General features: G+C 47.5%; 1 protein-coding gene across 1 annotated transcript in view; it reads left to right on the forward strand.

Annotated features, from left to right (window-relative positions):
* The window catches only part of oprl1 (opiate receptor-like 1), a 73,788-nt gene that overhangs the window by 40,211 nt on the left and 19,067 nt on the right, over positions 1-14,510 (forward strand). Inside the window, exons 3-5 of the mRNA XM_005750802.1 lie at positions 7,599-7,686; positions 7,819-8,001; positions 8,444-8,528. Of these exons, the coding sequence (XP_005750859.1) occupies positions 7,599-7,686; positions 7,819-8,001; positions 8,444-8,528 (356 nt within the window). The remainder of the gene's footprint in view (positions 1-7,598; positions 7,687-7,818; positions 8,002-8,443; positions 8,529-14,510) is intronic.

The following is a 14,510-nucleotide window of genomic DNA, read 5'->3' on the forward strand; positions in this document are numbered from 1 at the left end:
GGGTGACACCACCACGTGACACCACCGGGTGACACCACCAAGTCAGCACCAGGTGACACCACCGGGTGGGTAACACCACCGAGTGATACCACCGGGTGAGTCACAACGTGTCAAAGTAACACAACCAGGTGGGTAACACCACCGCGTGACACCACCGAGTGACACCACCAAGTCAGAACCAGGTGACACCACCGGTGGGTGACACCACCAGGCCAGCACTTGGGGTGACGGGGAGGCTGTACTGTTGACAGGTCTCCTTTCTTTAGAAGCAGGTGGATGTTAACCACACCCTCCTCCAGTCCGTAACCCTGAGTTTGTCAATAGAAGATAAATGTAAGAGTGCTGCTTTCTTTCCTTACTTTTATCCAAAGGAAACAGAAGTGGAGCATGCCATGTGAGTATTGGAAGAATGATTTGTGATCATATGTAATCACATCCATGACTGATAACTGGAACACCTGCTGGTGGAGTCTGAGCAGCTGAGAACAGAGAGAAAAACTCACAAAACATTTAGAATCAAAGTTTCTTCAAGAGCGTTTCAGTCTCTGTGGTTTCCTCACACACACACACACAGTGGTAGTGTGAATAATTCAGTGATTATTAATATTTGAAGCCAAACGGCTCAGTGGATTAAAGAATCATCAGAGGAAGCAGAGAGAGAAATGAAGTCTGAGAGAACCACAGAGACGAGGACAGCCTTCGAAGAACAAGCACCATCAAACCGTTCATTGTTTCCGTTTACCTTTACTTGTTCAAACATCAAATCACTTTGAATCGTCCTGTCATACATTAAGAGCTGCTGCTTCACTGGCCACTCATCATCAGCAGAGCTCGGGCCATCAGCTGCTCAGCCTTCAGTCAGAAAGCTTTGATGTCCTCCTGCCCAGAAGCAAGTTTCAGAAACAGGAAGCAAACATGATGAAGGTCCGACTATCATTAGGTCCAAGTGTTGTTGCTGACTGTCACTGGGTCAGAGTGTTGTTGAGTCTGAGGTCTAGACGGTGCCTTTACGTGATGAAATTAGGGCTGCATTTGATTTGGATAAAAACCCACAGTGATGTGGAGGGAGGCAAAGAGAAACTGGCTTCTTATTTCCACTCTAACTGTGTTTGTCTTACACACTCAACCAAAGAACAAATACACAATTCAACAAAAATTCAGTTAAAAATCAAAATGTATCTTCGGGCGAACATAAAAAAACCCTCTGATTTAAAGTTATGTTTTTCACGTCTCAAATAAATAAATAAATAATCCAGTAAGTATCTACATCACTATGGAAACAAACAAGAAAAGGTCAAAAATTCCCTCCAAACAAAATGTATAAATTTTAAACGCACAAATCAGTCCGTGCATGATTACATCGCCCCGCCCATCAAAAAGTCACCTGTGTGAATATATCGCCTGTCGTCGGTTGGAAAGTGTTTACTATCAGCCAACCTTAGAGGCGGAGCCACAGAGTTTGCTTTTTTTCACGGCACAGTTTGCTGACTCCTGCTAGCTTTACCGCAGTGAAGGTTTAATGTTGGTCACAGGAACTTGAGCTAAGCATCATGGGGATGCTCCACCTCTTTGCCTCCATGCTAACGCGCCGGTGTGCGTGGGCGTAATCGTTTCATGCGTGCACTGCTCCTGAAAACATTTCTCTGCAGGTCAGTCTGTGAAACGCTCACGTTTCCACGGTGACAGTAGCGCTACAGAGCCACGTGTTAAACGAAGCAAAGAATTTGTGTTTTCTAATTGAATTATTGGAATTGCTCGATGACTCACTGCAGCCCTTCGTGTCTGCGTGCACTCGTGACTCATGATGGGAGTGGAGGTGAAGCAGACTGGGGTTGAGTACCATCAACCCTCAGCTGGCCGAGGCTTTGAATCGGAGCTTCGGGCAAAGCCTCGTCCTCCAGCTGAACCACCGCAGGGACATCTACAGGAAGAGCGCCTCGCACCACGACAGGTCGGGCTCCATCTTCTGTGTGCAGATCCGATCATCGTCGTCATTTATTCGCCGCGCAGCAGCACATTTCATTATCTGCTGCGAGTGTGTCTGCTGAAAGGTTCACAGGTCTAATTGCATTTATTAATTATAAGATAATGGGCTCATGCAAATAAAGGAGAAAGGTGAAGAGGAAATATGAAGGTGAGCAGCGAGAGAGAACCGAGCAATCAAAGAGAGGAAACCAACAAAAACACAGAGGTTTGAATTATTCCAGCTGCTCTAATTTGACTCAACGTGAATTATTAATAGAGCAGAAGGCAGGATGCTCGTCACACTTCCATCAGCTTTATGGCTGTGTGATGTTTTCTGTCTCCGATGGCACCGCAGAAGAAGTCTCTTTTATTATTAGTACAACAATGAGCAACCAAAGCCACAGGAGCGAGGAGGCGGGTCCCTCCGCCTGGCGGTCTTCAGCACAATGAAGAACAGACTGGGGCAGTCTAAAGAACACCTGAAAACCAAAGCTGATCACTGATTATCGTCCAGTCACAAGTCAGCCAACAGCACGTACTAACCACGTGGTTTAACTGCGGTGGTTAGTACTGTTGGTCGTCCTCCATCTTGGCTTTCTGGGTGGAGTTTATGTTCTCTTCAGGTACACCAGGCTCCTCCCACTGTCCAAACACATGCACTTAATGGGGTTAGCTTAACTGAGTCCCATTGAGACTCAGTGTGTCATGTACCAGAGAGACCTGTTCCACACAAACAGACAACAATAAAATGTACACAGTCGTATCAAAGACAAGTTTTTCACAAAAACATTTGTACGTCGTTGGAAGTCTGTGAAATCGAGGAGCTTCAGGTGCTTCTGTAACGTCTTCCATGAAGACGGAGCAGAGAAGGACAACGCCTTCTTCCTGAGCTCTGCACGAACCGATGGAACGACGAACGTGATGATGTCTTGAGAGTGCACTCTGTCACCAAACTGTGTGACATGTACTCTGATAAATCAGAGGGCAGTCAACCAGAAATAGGCTTTCGTGTAAATGATGTCACCGCGATCCAGGAAAGGTCAAAAAGTGGCAGCAACGAGTCTTTTGTTGAAGTGAAAGAGAAACATGATGAACTTGAGCCTCAGTTTAATAGCTGGTGACTTAAAGGAAAGACTGTCATCAATCACAGCACCGAGGCCACAGTTTCATTCAGTGACATTTAAAAAACATAGAGGTGAATGGTTTTCTGTGTCTGCTGCTGGTGACCTGTCCAGGTGTACCCCCCACCCTCTGGATAAGGCCATGTCTTCCGTCCACACTGAGACGGCGTTTTCGGTCAAGGAAAGCAGATACTTTTGAAATGGAAACGATAACACATTTTATCATGTGATGCAGTCATGTGACCAATTAAACTAAGATGGCATTACACAGCAGTTGTTTTGTTTGACAGCCCTATTAAAGATTAATAGGGCAGTCTGTACGTGCTGCAGACAGCTCTTTGTCAAATTCTTTAATTCTCACTCGCTTTTGCAACTTTGTACTTTTGTGTTACTCGCAGCAACGACTCCACCTCATCGTTAGTCCATTTAACAAACTCGGTGCTTTTCCTCAATTTTCTTCCACGATGTTTCAACGAGCCGGAAAGTAAATAAGCGGCAGACAGAAATGAGGCAGGCCGAATCTTCTTGCGTTGTACGCATGCGCAGGACTGCAACGTTTTCGACCGTTTCATTGTGGATGAACAAGTGTTTGGAAATGATTAAAAACAATAGTGTGGAGCGTTTTTAGATGAAAACGCTGTTTTCAAATGTATTCGGATTAGTGTAGCCTAAGAGAAGCTTTGAATGTTTATAAGGAAGCGTTCAGGTGTGATCCCACCCTGAGTTGGCACTTTCTCATCCATCTTCTGCCTCAGTGGTCTAAGCAGACACCTCTCTTTCCTCTCGCTCATTAACCTGAGATACCTGAACTCGCCCACTCCTCCTGACCCCTTTTTCATGAACTGTGATGGAGCCGTCACCATGATTGGAGGTGTTAGTTCTCATCTGTGGTGCTTCACTCTCGGCTGAATGCTGATCTGGATCACTGGATAAACCATTGCAGACATATCGTCTGCAGAAAGCTGAGAGAGCCTCTGCCTGTGCTCGTAGCTGTCGTAGAGAAAGAAGGTGGGTCACCAGCACAGAAGATACACAAACTCACATTATAAATGTTCAAAATGTATTAAACGGTTGAAGGTCAGTACCAAAGACCTCCCTCTGCCCAGTAGTCGAGACGAAGAAAAGCTGCCGATTAAAAAAAAGTGGCACAAACAGGACGTGACCAGTTAAAGATTTGGGGAGAAGTTTAAACAACACAGATGTGTAATCATCGATAAAGCACGAATGAGGTAATTTCCTAACAGAAGTGTCAGATCGTTTATTTAAATGCATTTCTCTAGTTTGCATCCAAACTCCACCTCCAGTCAGGAGGTGGACTTTGGGGTGGTGGATGGGCGTGCAGCAGGAATCCAACCCGCCCTGAGCGACCGCCGCGGTCGGAGCTGTGAGAGGCGGCGTGCTGGATTAGCTTGGCTCCGAGGAGCACAGAAGTGGTGAGGAGACAATTAGAGTGAGAGCTGAGGAATTAGCTGAGAGGAGGCGTGAGGCAGTAAAGCCTCTGTGATGGATGCTTAAATATTTCATGCTTGTTTTGGAGATTCCTTAAGTGCAGACGCACAGAGAACGCTAACAGGATCAAGTGTTCGTTTCAGGATTATGAGGGATACACACAGCAGCAATGTCTGTGTGAGCGCTTCATTTATCACACAGAAGCTTCAGCTGGACCTCAGAGAGGCAGGAGAAGGGCGCCGTCATGGCAAGGAGGCTGCTGCACATTTGCTGCTGCACAGGCTTCACGTAAAGCAGGGTCACGCTTTTGGACTGAAGACAGGTTCGTGGAAATGTCACAGCTTTTCACCGTTTTTCGGTATCATATAGACGAATTAGATGTGAGAGATTAGCAGTCATGGATGATAGCGACTGAGGTCGCAGGGTTCGTGCTCACCCTCTTCAGGTCTTTATTTGACCTGACTGTGTGTCGCTGTGTTGTCACAAGCGATGGCAGGGACTCAAGCGCAGAGCAGGGTTCAGTTCCACAGTTTATTTACACAGTCACCAGGTGCAGAATATATACGGTGGTGGAAATCCAGGTAGGGGAAGCTCTCTCACACTCACTCTCAACTTCACACTACAACTAACACACGTCCACACAGCGGTAGGTCACAGGTCCGGGAAAACTATACACAAAAGACATCGGTTACACAGAAGCACAGATTAACACAAGAAAACTTCACTGAAGGCTCACTCAGTCGCACAATCATCCAGCGATGAGACTGCCTGCGTCCCAGCCTTAAATGCAGGCCAACAGGTGTGTGGGCCAAGGGCGGGAGCAGTAAGCTCCACCCAGGCGGAGTGGCGAGAGAAAGGGGGAGAGCGTAATCAAAAACACATGTAGCCTTGCAGGGCCGGCCGGCAGACGCGGGACCATGATGTTAGCAGGATTACTGTTAAACACATCGGAGACGTCCTTTACAGACGTCCAGTACCTTCAGATGTACGCACCAAAAGAAATGAAGAGAAACCGGGAGGAATTCTGGTCAGTTTCCAGCTGTGATGGAGAGATGCAGTTTGTTGTGTTGCTGACAGGCAGACTGACTGAATGATGATCTTTGTCCTTCATCCTGATTCTGAAGGGTTTTCATGAAGAATCATTTCTGCGCAGCACGCAGAGGATGGATCTGTTTCTTCCTGAGGATCTTGTCTTGGGACACTCTCTAAGCATCCGCTGCACGAAGGACTCGTTTGTCTTCAGTGCTTGTGTTTCTTACTGTCGGCGTGCTTTTGCAGTAAAGCACACAATCCTGCGGTAAATCATCAAAGCAGCAGAGCTGATGAAACTCGGTGCAAACGCTGTAAAAAGGTTCGTGTGTGTTTGTGAGAAGTCACGACTGCCCGACGCTTCTCTGAGCTCCGGCCTCACCGGTCACTCTCCTCTTCCTTTGTGCCCACAAGCACTGAACTCATAATCAGCATTTCAGGGTTTTTTAACTACAGCAACAGAGCAACAGAAGACAGAGGAGGTGGAGGTGGAGAGGAGGGGAGATGTGGTCCCGATGTGAAAATGGGCGGAGAGCTCAGCTGAACACCATAAAATATTCTGTGTGAAGACTCCCGAGCTCCCGGCAAGACTCCAGCATGCACAGGGAAGGAGGCAGCAAGGAAAGACAGAAAGGAAGGACCGAAGGAAGGAAAGAACCGGGCGAGAGATGAAAGCAGCTGATTGGAGCTGGGAGGTGGAGCAGTGAAGAGCAGCAAGAGTGGAAAGGTGGAGGAGAAAATAAATGATAATGATAATAGCAGACCGAACGTGACCATGGTGAGAGTCAAAAACAGGAAGTTTGACCTCCTGCCTGACGCACCTGCAGCTGCTTCCTCCACCTCTCTGGCTGCGGAGGCTGCAGGTGTTTAAGTCGAGCAGTAAATTCATTTTTTTAGAGTGAAATAATCCAGAAGCACATAAATAGAAATTAAGATTTCCCTGGATTAATATTGTGACGGCTGAACGTCGCCGCTCCTTTGCCTCTCTCAGCCGCTCTCTATGAATCTTCATCTCTCAGTTTTGACCTTTAAGACCTGATTTTAACTTAATAAAGGCGGCTTCCTGTGAGCTGCAGGTGGAGACGGAGTCAGAGGGCTGAGTACAGCAGGGATACATCAGAGGGAGGCAACGAGAGGCACGAAAGCATAAAAGAGTGAAAGACACAGATGTTGGGATGTAAAGGAAGCGAGGAACATAAAACCGAAGCTGGAGAAACAATAAGAGGACTGAAGAAGAAAGGAGGCAGAGGAGGAGACGAGAGGAAGAGTGGAAGAAAGAAGGGGATGTGCTGAGGAGAGAGAGCGAGGGTGAAACCGGCTGGGGGCAGGGAGGAGGTTTGACTGCACTGCGTTTTCTACACTTGGTTCAAAGTTGCAGCAGCCGATGCACTCGGATAAGACGCAGGTCACATGACTCTCCGCTGCGTGCTTCTGTTCGTGTTTCCTTCTACACCCCAGATGTCTGCCATCCTCCCCGTGGTTCCTAAATTAAGGTTAAAAAAGCAGAGCTTGCTCCTCACCCGACTGCTTCTTCTGCCGCCTTAGACCTGGTTTTAGATTTAGGCTCGGCTCAGGCTTACGGCGGGCGCTGTTTACAGGCTCAGGCGGGTTGCTAGGTTACAAACCTGTCTTCTAGGCGTGGCTGTGTTGACAGCGCCTCTTGCTGTCTCTAAAATCACATACGTGACTAAAGTGCGTCACGTGACGGTTCAAGTTTGAAAATGTCGCATTGAAACTGAAGCTTGCGTTCACGCGGCCTCCGTGGGAGGTCACAGGGCTACGCGTGCCTCCTGCAGTCTGGTTGCTGAACAGCTGGAACGAGTGCTCCTCCTCATCTGCCACAATAAAAATCAAACAAACTAAAAAAAATGTTTTTACAAATTTGCCACAAGTCCCTCCCCTTCTTGATTTTGATTGGTTGGTGACAGTGATGAACTGAGAGTGGTCAGCGGGGCCGGTGGTTATCTGCTGTTGTCAGGTGCTTCACTGAGGTGTGTGTTTGTGTGTCTGACTGAACTGATTCTTCTCGCTCAGGTACACCAAGATGAAAACAGCCACCAACATCTACATCTTTAACCTGGCACTGGCCGACTCGCTCTTTCTGGCTACGCTACCTTTCCAGGTACGACATCATCTGCACGCGTGCAAACTCTGTAGGTTAACCACCTGTTCCTCTAGGAGCTCCGGCTCTGTGACCCTGAGCAGGATAAATTGTGTGATTCACGCTCAGACTCTGCTTTCTGGATGTTTCCAGGGCACTGATTTGTATCTGGGCTTCTGGCCATTCGGGAACACTCTGTGCAAAGTGATGGTGTCCATCGACTACTACAACATGTTCACTAGCACCTTCACGCTGACGGTGATGAGCATGGACAGGTACGTGGCTGTGTGCCACCCTGTCAAAGCGCTGGACATGAGGACTCCTCACAAGGCCAAGGTACGTTTTATCCTGCTGTCATAAAAAGCCGCCGCTGTGACATCACCGTCTCGCTCCTATCAGAGGGAAACTTTGTGTTTGTTTAGTCTAAATTAGTGAAACATTATGAACCAGTGAGCAGCTTCCCTAACCTTTCTGACAATAAGCTGTCTTCAGCCAGAGGAGTTGCCTCCTGCTGGTCATTGTGTAGAATGCAGGTTTAAAGAACTTTTCAGAGGTTTTCTACGTTATTTTGACTCTTTTTATAGACGTATCAGGACCTTAAAATATAAAGCCCTGATTGGCTGTAAACCCCTTAAAGCCTGAAATATAAAATTCCAGTTTTCTCGAAATGGAGAGTTTATTGATCCATCTGACAAATTTGTATGACTCTTAATTTGTGTAAAAATGATGATGTGGAAGTCTTAAAAACATTAAACTGTTCATGTCTTCATGTGTTCAGGTGGTGAACATCTGTGTGTGGGTGCTGGCGTCCGCCTTCGGAGTTCCAGCGACGTTCCTGGGAAATGTGGAAGAGCACGAGAACAGTACGCCACGCGCACACACACGCACGTGCACGCAAGCGCACACACACACGCGCACGCACGCACGCACGCGCACACACACACACATCTCAGTGTCACCGAGGACCACAGGCTGCAGATCTGACGTGTACGTCCTGCACAGCTCCACGTCTACATAAAACCATTATCATCATCAGCTGCAGCGACCTGTTCCCACGAGCACTTCATCTGCCTGCACCGTAGGGCATTGAATTTAATCACAGCTTCGGGCTGTAGGGGAATTTAATCCTAATGACAACTACGAGTGAAACATGGCTGTTAACGCTGTAGCACAGCGCCCTCACTCCTCTCTGTTCCAGTGAGAAGCTCTGACTCTGTGATGTCTGTTTCCTGCTTACAGCAGATAGACAGACTTTAACGCTAGAACATGCAGACTGCTGTTATAATGTATCTGTAAAGCGCTTTACTCGTCCCTAAGGACCCCAAAGCGCTTTACACATCCAGTCATCCACCCATTCACACACACATTCACACACTGGTAATGGCAGCTACCTTGTAGCCACAGCCACCCTGGGGCGCACTGACAGAGGCGAGGCTGCTGGACACTGGCGCCACCGGGCCCTCTGACCACCACCAGTAGGCAACGGGTAAAGTGTCTTGCCCAAGGACACAACGACCGAGACTGGGGCATTACAAGACAAACTGCCAACTCTTGAGGCACGATCGGGTTAGCTATTACCCTAAGCATGTCCCGCCTCCTTGGAGCGTAAAGATCCTCAGTCTCTTATCTCTCCTGAGGACACGTTAGTGGGTGGAACAAAGAAGAACCTGAAGTGAGGCAGAGGCTGAATTAGAAGGCTGTACTTCGCAGCGAGACGTGGCCGTGCACTGATCTGAACCTTCAACACAGAGCGTCCCTGCACAGACTGCACCTTCAGATACTTCCATAAAGATGAAACCCTAATTAAATACAGTAACGTGCAGCTTTACACACTGCTGCCTGCAGAGAGGGTGTGATCAGTATCTGCTCCTTACTGCTGTCACTGCGCGCTGTCTGACTAATGCTGTTAACCAATGTCAGCATGTCTTTATCACCACTTTGACTGAATAATAAAGCAAATAATGCAGAACTAAACTAAAGTGACACGAGGCTTTCATTTAAAAGGAGCCTGCACACGTGCAGGTCAGTGTCGCCGTACCAGTGCAGATCACGAAAGACGCTGCATCGTGTTTTATTCATGAATGCACTGCAGCAGCAGCTCTGCACCACAGCCCTGCATCTTGGGGTAAACTCATTAATCACAGGTTTGTCAGCCGGGAGGCCCACGGAGCTTTGTGGTTGCTTTTCACAGTCACAGGGATTCCACTAAGTTTTTATACCTAAACTCTTAAAATTCACCAGGTTATATAATAATTTCATCCTCAGATGATCACTGTAATAGTATAATAGGTAACATTGAAGACAGGAGTAGCTTTTCAGGCAGACTGTGGTCCTAACGTCACCGCGAGCTCTGGCAGGACACCAGCAGACTGAGGATACAGGTGCCAGAGCCATTACTGCACCCCTTCAAAGGGAGGCGGGTGCTCAGGAAGGCCTCTTGGACGCCTCCTCTTAGAAGTTTTCTAAGCAGACCCAGAACTCACTGGAGAGACCTCATCTCTGTCTTGTCTGGCGGCTGTAAAAACCTGGATAGTGGAAAATACTGCACGGGAGGAGCCCAGCCTACCCTGTTGCCAGTACAACTTCGCTTTGGATAAGAAGAAGGAAGCTGGTGCACGGCCCTGCTATGTACACATCGAGCAGGAGCAAGTTTTTGATGCTCACCAGGCTGCAAGAAGATTCAGCAGCATCTCTGAAGAGTTTACCCTCAACCAATCAGCACAGACTAATCAGCGATCACTCCCAGAGGAGGAACTTGTTAGACTCTGAGCAATAAGGTGTGCAGATCAGTGCAGCCTGTCTGCAGACGTGTTAAACTTTCCAAGAAGGGAGTTGAACGCTGTGTTTAGCATTAGAACTCACTCCATCAGGAACATGTGGCCGCGTGCTGCTTTAGGTCTGTCTGGGTCAGCGCGGCTCGCCATCGTCAATAGAGCATCCACCTGTGACGGGCTGGGAGCGAGACCATAAACCTGCTTCGTCGCAGCACTGCGGGAAGCCACGTGCACGGCTTTGCTTCAGTCAGGCCGGATCAGGTTCTGTTCCCGTCAACTGTGCTGAGCTCAGCCCTGACAAGCTTTTCATTTTGGCTGTAGCTCAGGTGGCAGAGCCGGTCAGCCACCAATCAGAAGGTCAGTGGTTCGATCCCAGGCTGCCTGCTGGCTGCATGCCAAATATCCTTGGGCAAGAAAGTAACCCCACGTTTGCCTACTGGTGGGGGTCAGAGGGCCCGTTGGCGCCAGTGTCCGGCAGCCTCGCCTCTGTCAGTGCGCCCCAGGGTGACTGTGGCTACAGTGTAGCTGCCATCACCAGTGTGTGAATGGGTGGATGACTGGATGTAGTGTAAAGCGCTATACAAATGCAGGCCATTTTATTAAAAGCTGAGGCATGGCTGCAGATCAACTGCAGGCGCGTTAGAGTCAACTCAAATTCGTCTCTCTGCGTGAGACGTCTCAGGACTGCTGAGGTGAGTCTTCAGACAGCGAATGGCCGAGCAAAGCGGGATGTTATCAGGCTTGCCGTTTCCTCATGACTGGAGTGTTGATGAGTGCTGACCTGGTGTGAAGGCCCGACTGGGCTGGTAAAACAAACTTTGTTTCACTTTTCTCAGCTGTTTTTGCTTGGCTGTGTCTCTCTCTGAAGTCTGTGCACAAACATCCGTAATTATGAAACCCACTGCGCTCGTTCGCAGGACGTACTCTGAAGCCTCTTTGTTGATGCTGAGCATGTCTGTGCTCTTTAACCTGCTCTCTGCTGCTCGTCATTAATAATGTGTTTCAGCGGCGTTTACCTCACTTTGTCCTTCAGCGTTTGGCGTTTTGACTGGCTGCTTAAGCTTCGATGGAAATTCTCATCATTATTTATCGTCTGGCGTAAAGACCTGGAGCACACAACAGCACTCCAACATATCGGCAGGATCTGTCAGAAGAGCTCTGATCCCCTCCCAAAAACACAAGCAACAAATTGCAAATGTTGGGCACTGGTGAGGCTCAGACGGACTTTAATCACTAACACGGCTCGTTTGGTGACATCTGACATGCTCTCTGTAGGGAGCCTTCAGCAAAGGTTTTAAAATGTTCATGAAACTGAATTTATTTGTTTTTCTGGACATGAACACAATTATTTTGAATCTAATCTCATATTTTGTCATGTCCTGGGTCAGTTGACCCACTGTTTTGATGTCATTTTGTATTATGGTTTATGTCTAAGTAGGGGTGGGCAATAGAAACGGTATGAAATTGGCCAACAGTAGAGATTTTGACTGTACCGCTCTACCACGATAGCGCATATTGATGGTTTGTTTGTCTTGGTCAAAAACATTAGGGGTTAGGGTTAAACAACATCATCTGCAAATTATGTTGCGCGACAGTAACAGTGAAGAGACGAAGCACGTTTTGGAATATGGGGAAAGCCAAAAACTGTGCTTCCTCCACTTCCGTAACATTGATTCAATAATGTTGAATTCTCTCACAGCTGCTCTGTTCCCGTGTTGTTGCAGTATATTAATGACCACTAATGGGAATAAATGGCCTGTATTTGTAAAGCACTTTACTCGTCCCTAAGGACCCCAAAGCGCTTTACACATTCAGTCATCCACACATTCACACACTGGTGATGGCAGCTACATTGTAGCCACAGCCACCCTGGGGCGCACTGACAGAGGCGAGGCTGCCGGACACTGGCGCCACCGGGCCCTCTAGTAAATAGTAACTATAATTAATTACTTTTTCAAAGTAACTTGCCCAACACTGTTAATGACTAACCTTGTATTGTGGATGGATTATCTCAGTTGTTCTCCTGACTGAAGTTTGGTCCATTTACAGCATCCTGCTATGCGATTGCATTTGTTTAACCATCAGGAACCTTCACGTTAACTTTTATCAAGTGGAAAAAAGTTAGCGTTCATACTCCAGCTTCACTGTGTATATGCTATGCTAACATAGCTGTGTAGCTAGCTACCACGTAGCACATCATTATATACCAGCTAGCCCAACTTCAGTAACCCACAAATGTCACTGCTGTTTAGGTTTCTGTCTCCATTTGGGTTAGTTTAGGTTAATTTTGTTTTTCTTTGACGTTCCAACAATAAAGTTGTGTGTTTGTGTCAAGTCCTGCCTGACATTTGGGTCCAATCCTGCCTGCTCCACACACAGTTCATGACATATTAGCTCATTCATGTGTGCAAGAAGAGAAGTTCTGGAAGTTCTGGAGGGTTGATGTATCGGGCTAATGATTCCTGTTGATTTGTTTCATCATAAAAACTTGTGAGACAGTCTTAGAAACAGGCGACGGTTTATATTAAAATGACATGAATTCAAACCGCAGGTTGATTGGTTACTGGGCTGATGAGTTACCTCTGAGTCTTGCAAACATCCAAACAAATGCAGAAAGCGTTGAATGAGCATTTACTTTATTTATGTTTATTGTGTGAACTCTAAAACAGCTCGTTGGAAAGCTTTAAAGGAAATCCCAGTCTGATGGCAGGAATTCTGATCAGAGGCTCTGGCTGAGCATGAGCGATTCAATTCAATTTTATTTATATAGCACCAAATCACAACAGCAGTCGCCTCAAGGTGCTTCATAGATACAGAGAAAAACCCAACAGTCATATGACCCCCTATGAGCAAGCACTTTGGCGACAGTGGGAAGGAAAAACTCCCTTTTAACAGGAAGAAACCTCCGGTTCAGGGCGGGGCCATCTGCTGTGACCAGTTGTGGTGAGAGAATGAAGACCGGATAAAGACATGCTGTGGAAGAGAGACAGAGATTAATAACAGATATGATTCAATGCAGAGAGGTCTGTTAGTACATAGTGAGTGAGAAAGGTGACTGGGGTGTGAACAGATTCTGCAAATGAGCTGAAAAAGTGCAACAAGAGCCACTGAGCACGTGCTAGAGGACAGAGCTCTGCTCTTATTGGTGCACAGACTCCATTTACCCATTTACAGCAGAGCGCCAACGGGCCGCCGCTGAAGCAGCCTGTAGCACAGTTAAAACATCGTCGTCATCCTTTCTGTTCTTGTCAGCAGGTCCTGGCTTTGAATCACAAACCAGGACATGAAGCCTTGTTTCTGCTCCAGATGTTCAAAGGTATGAAATGGTTGGAAAGTTTACGTGTTTGCCACATCTGCTCTCAGACGCTGCTCTTCATTCCTCTCCGTATAGACCTGGCGGTTTCTGCTAAATGCCTCCACCTGCTCCTTCTCTGCACTCTGAGCCCACTCAGGCACTCATATCTGGTGATGTAAGTCACACGCGTTGATATTTATGAACTCATATAAATTAACAACCCTGCAGGCCTGTGTGAGAGGGAAGAGTGGAGCTGAAGCTCAAACATAAACGTTTGTCTCCTAAAAAGGTCAAAATATCCAGAGAATGCTGCTCAGTTCAGTCGCACGCACAAAAAGAAGCTTTTCTCCATCTAAAGGCATCTACACACCAACCCTGAACGCAGACCAACACAGACTCATACAGATTCACACAGACTCACACAGACCAGCACAGACCAGCACAGACCAACACAGACCAACACAGACTCACACAGACCAACACAGACCAACACAGACTCACACAGACCAACACAGACTCACACAGACTCACACAGACCAACACAGACTCACACAGACCAACACAGACCAACACAGACTCACACAGACCAACACAGACCAACACAGACTCACACGGACCAACACAGACTCACACAGATTCACACAGACCAAAACAGACCAACACAGACTCACACAGACTCACGCAGACCAGCACAGACCAACACAGACTTACACAGACCAACACAGACTCACACAGACCAACACAGACCAACCCTACTCACACAGACCAACACAGAC

This window comes from Pundamilia nyererei, unplaced genomic scaffold, assembly GCF_000239375.1.
Source record: "Pundamilia nyererei isolate P.nyererei 1_Seehausen unplaced genomic scaffold, PunNye1.0 scaffold00288, whole genome shotgun sequence".
Lineage (NCBI taxonomy): Eukaryota > Metazoa > Chordata > Actinopteri > Cichliformes > Cichlidae > Pundamilia > Pundamilia nyererei.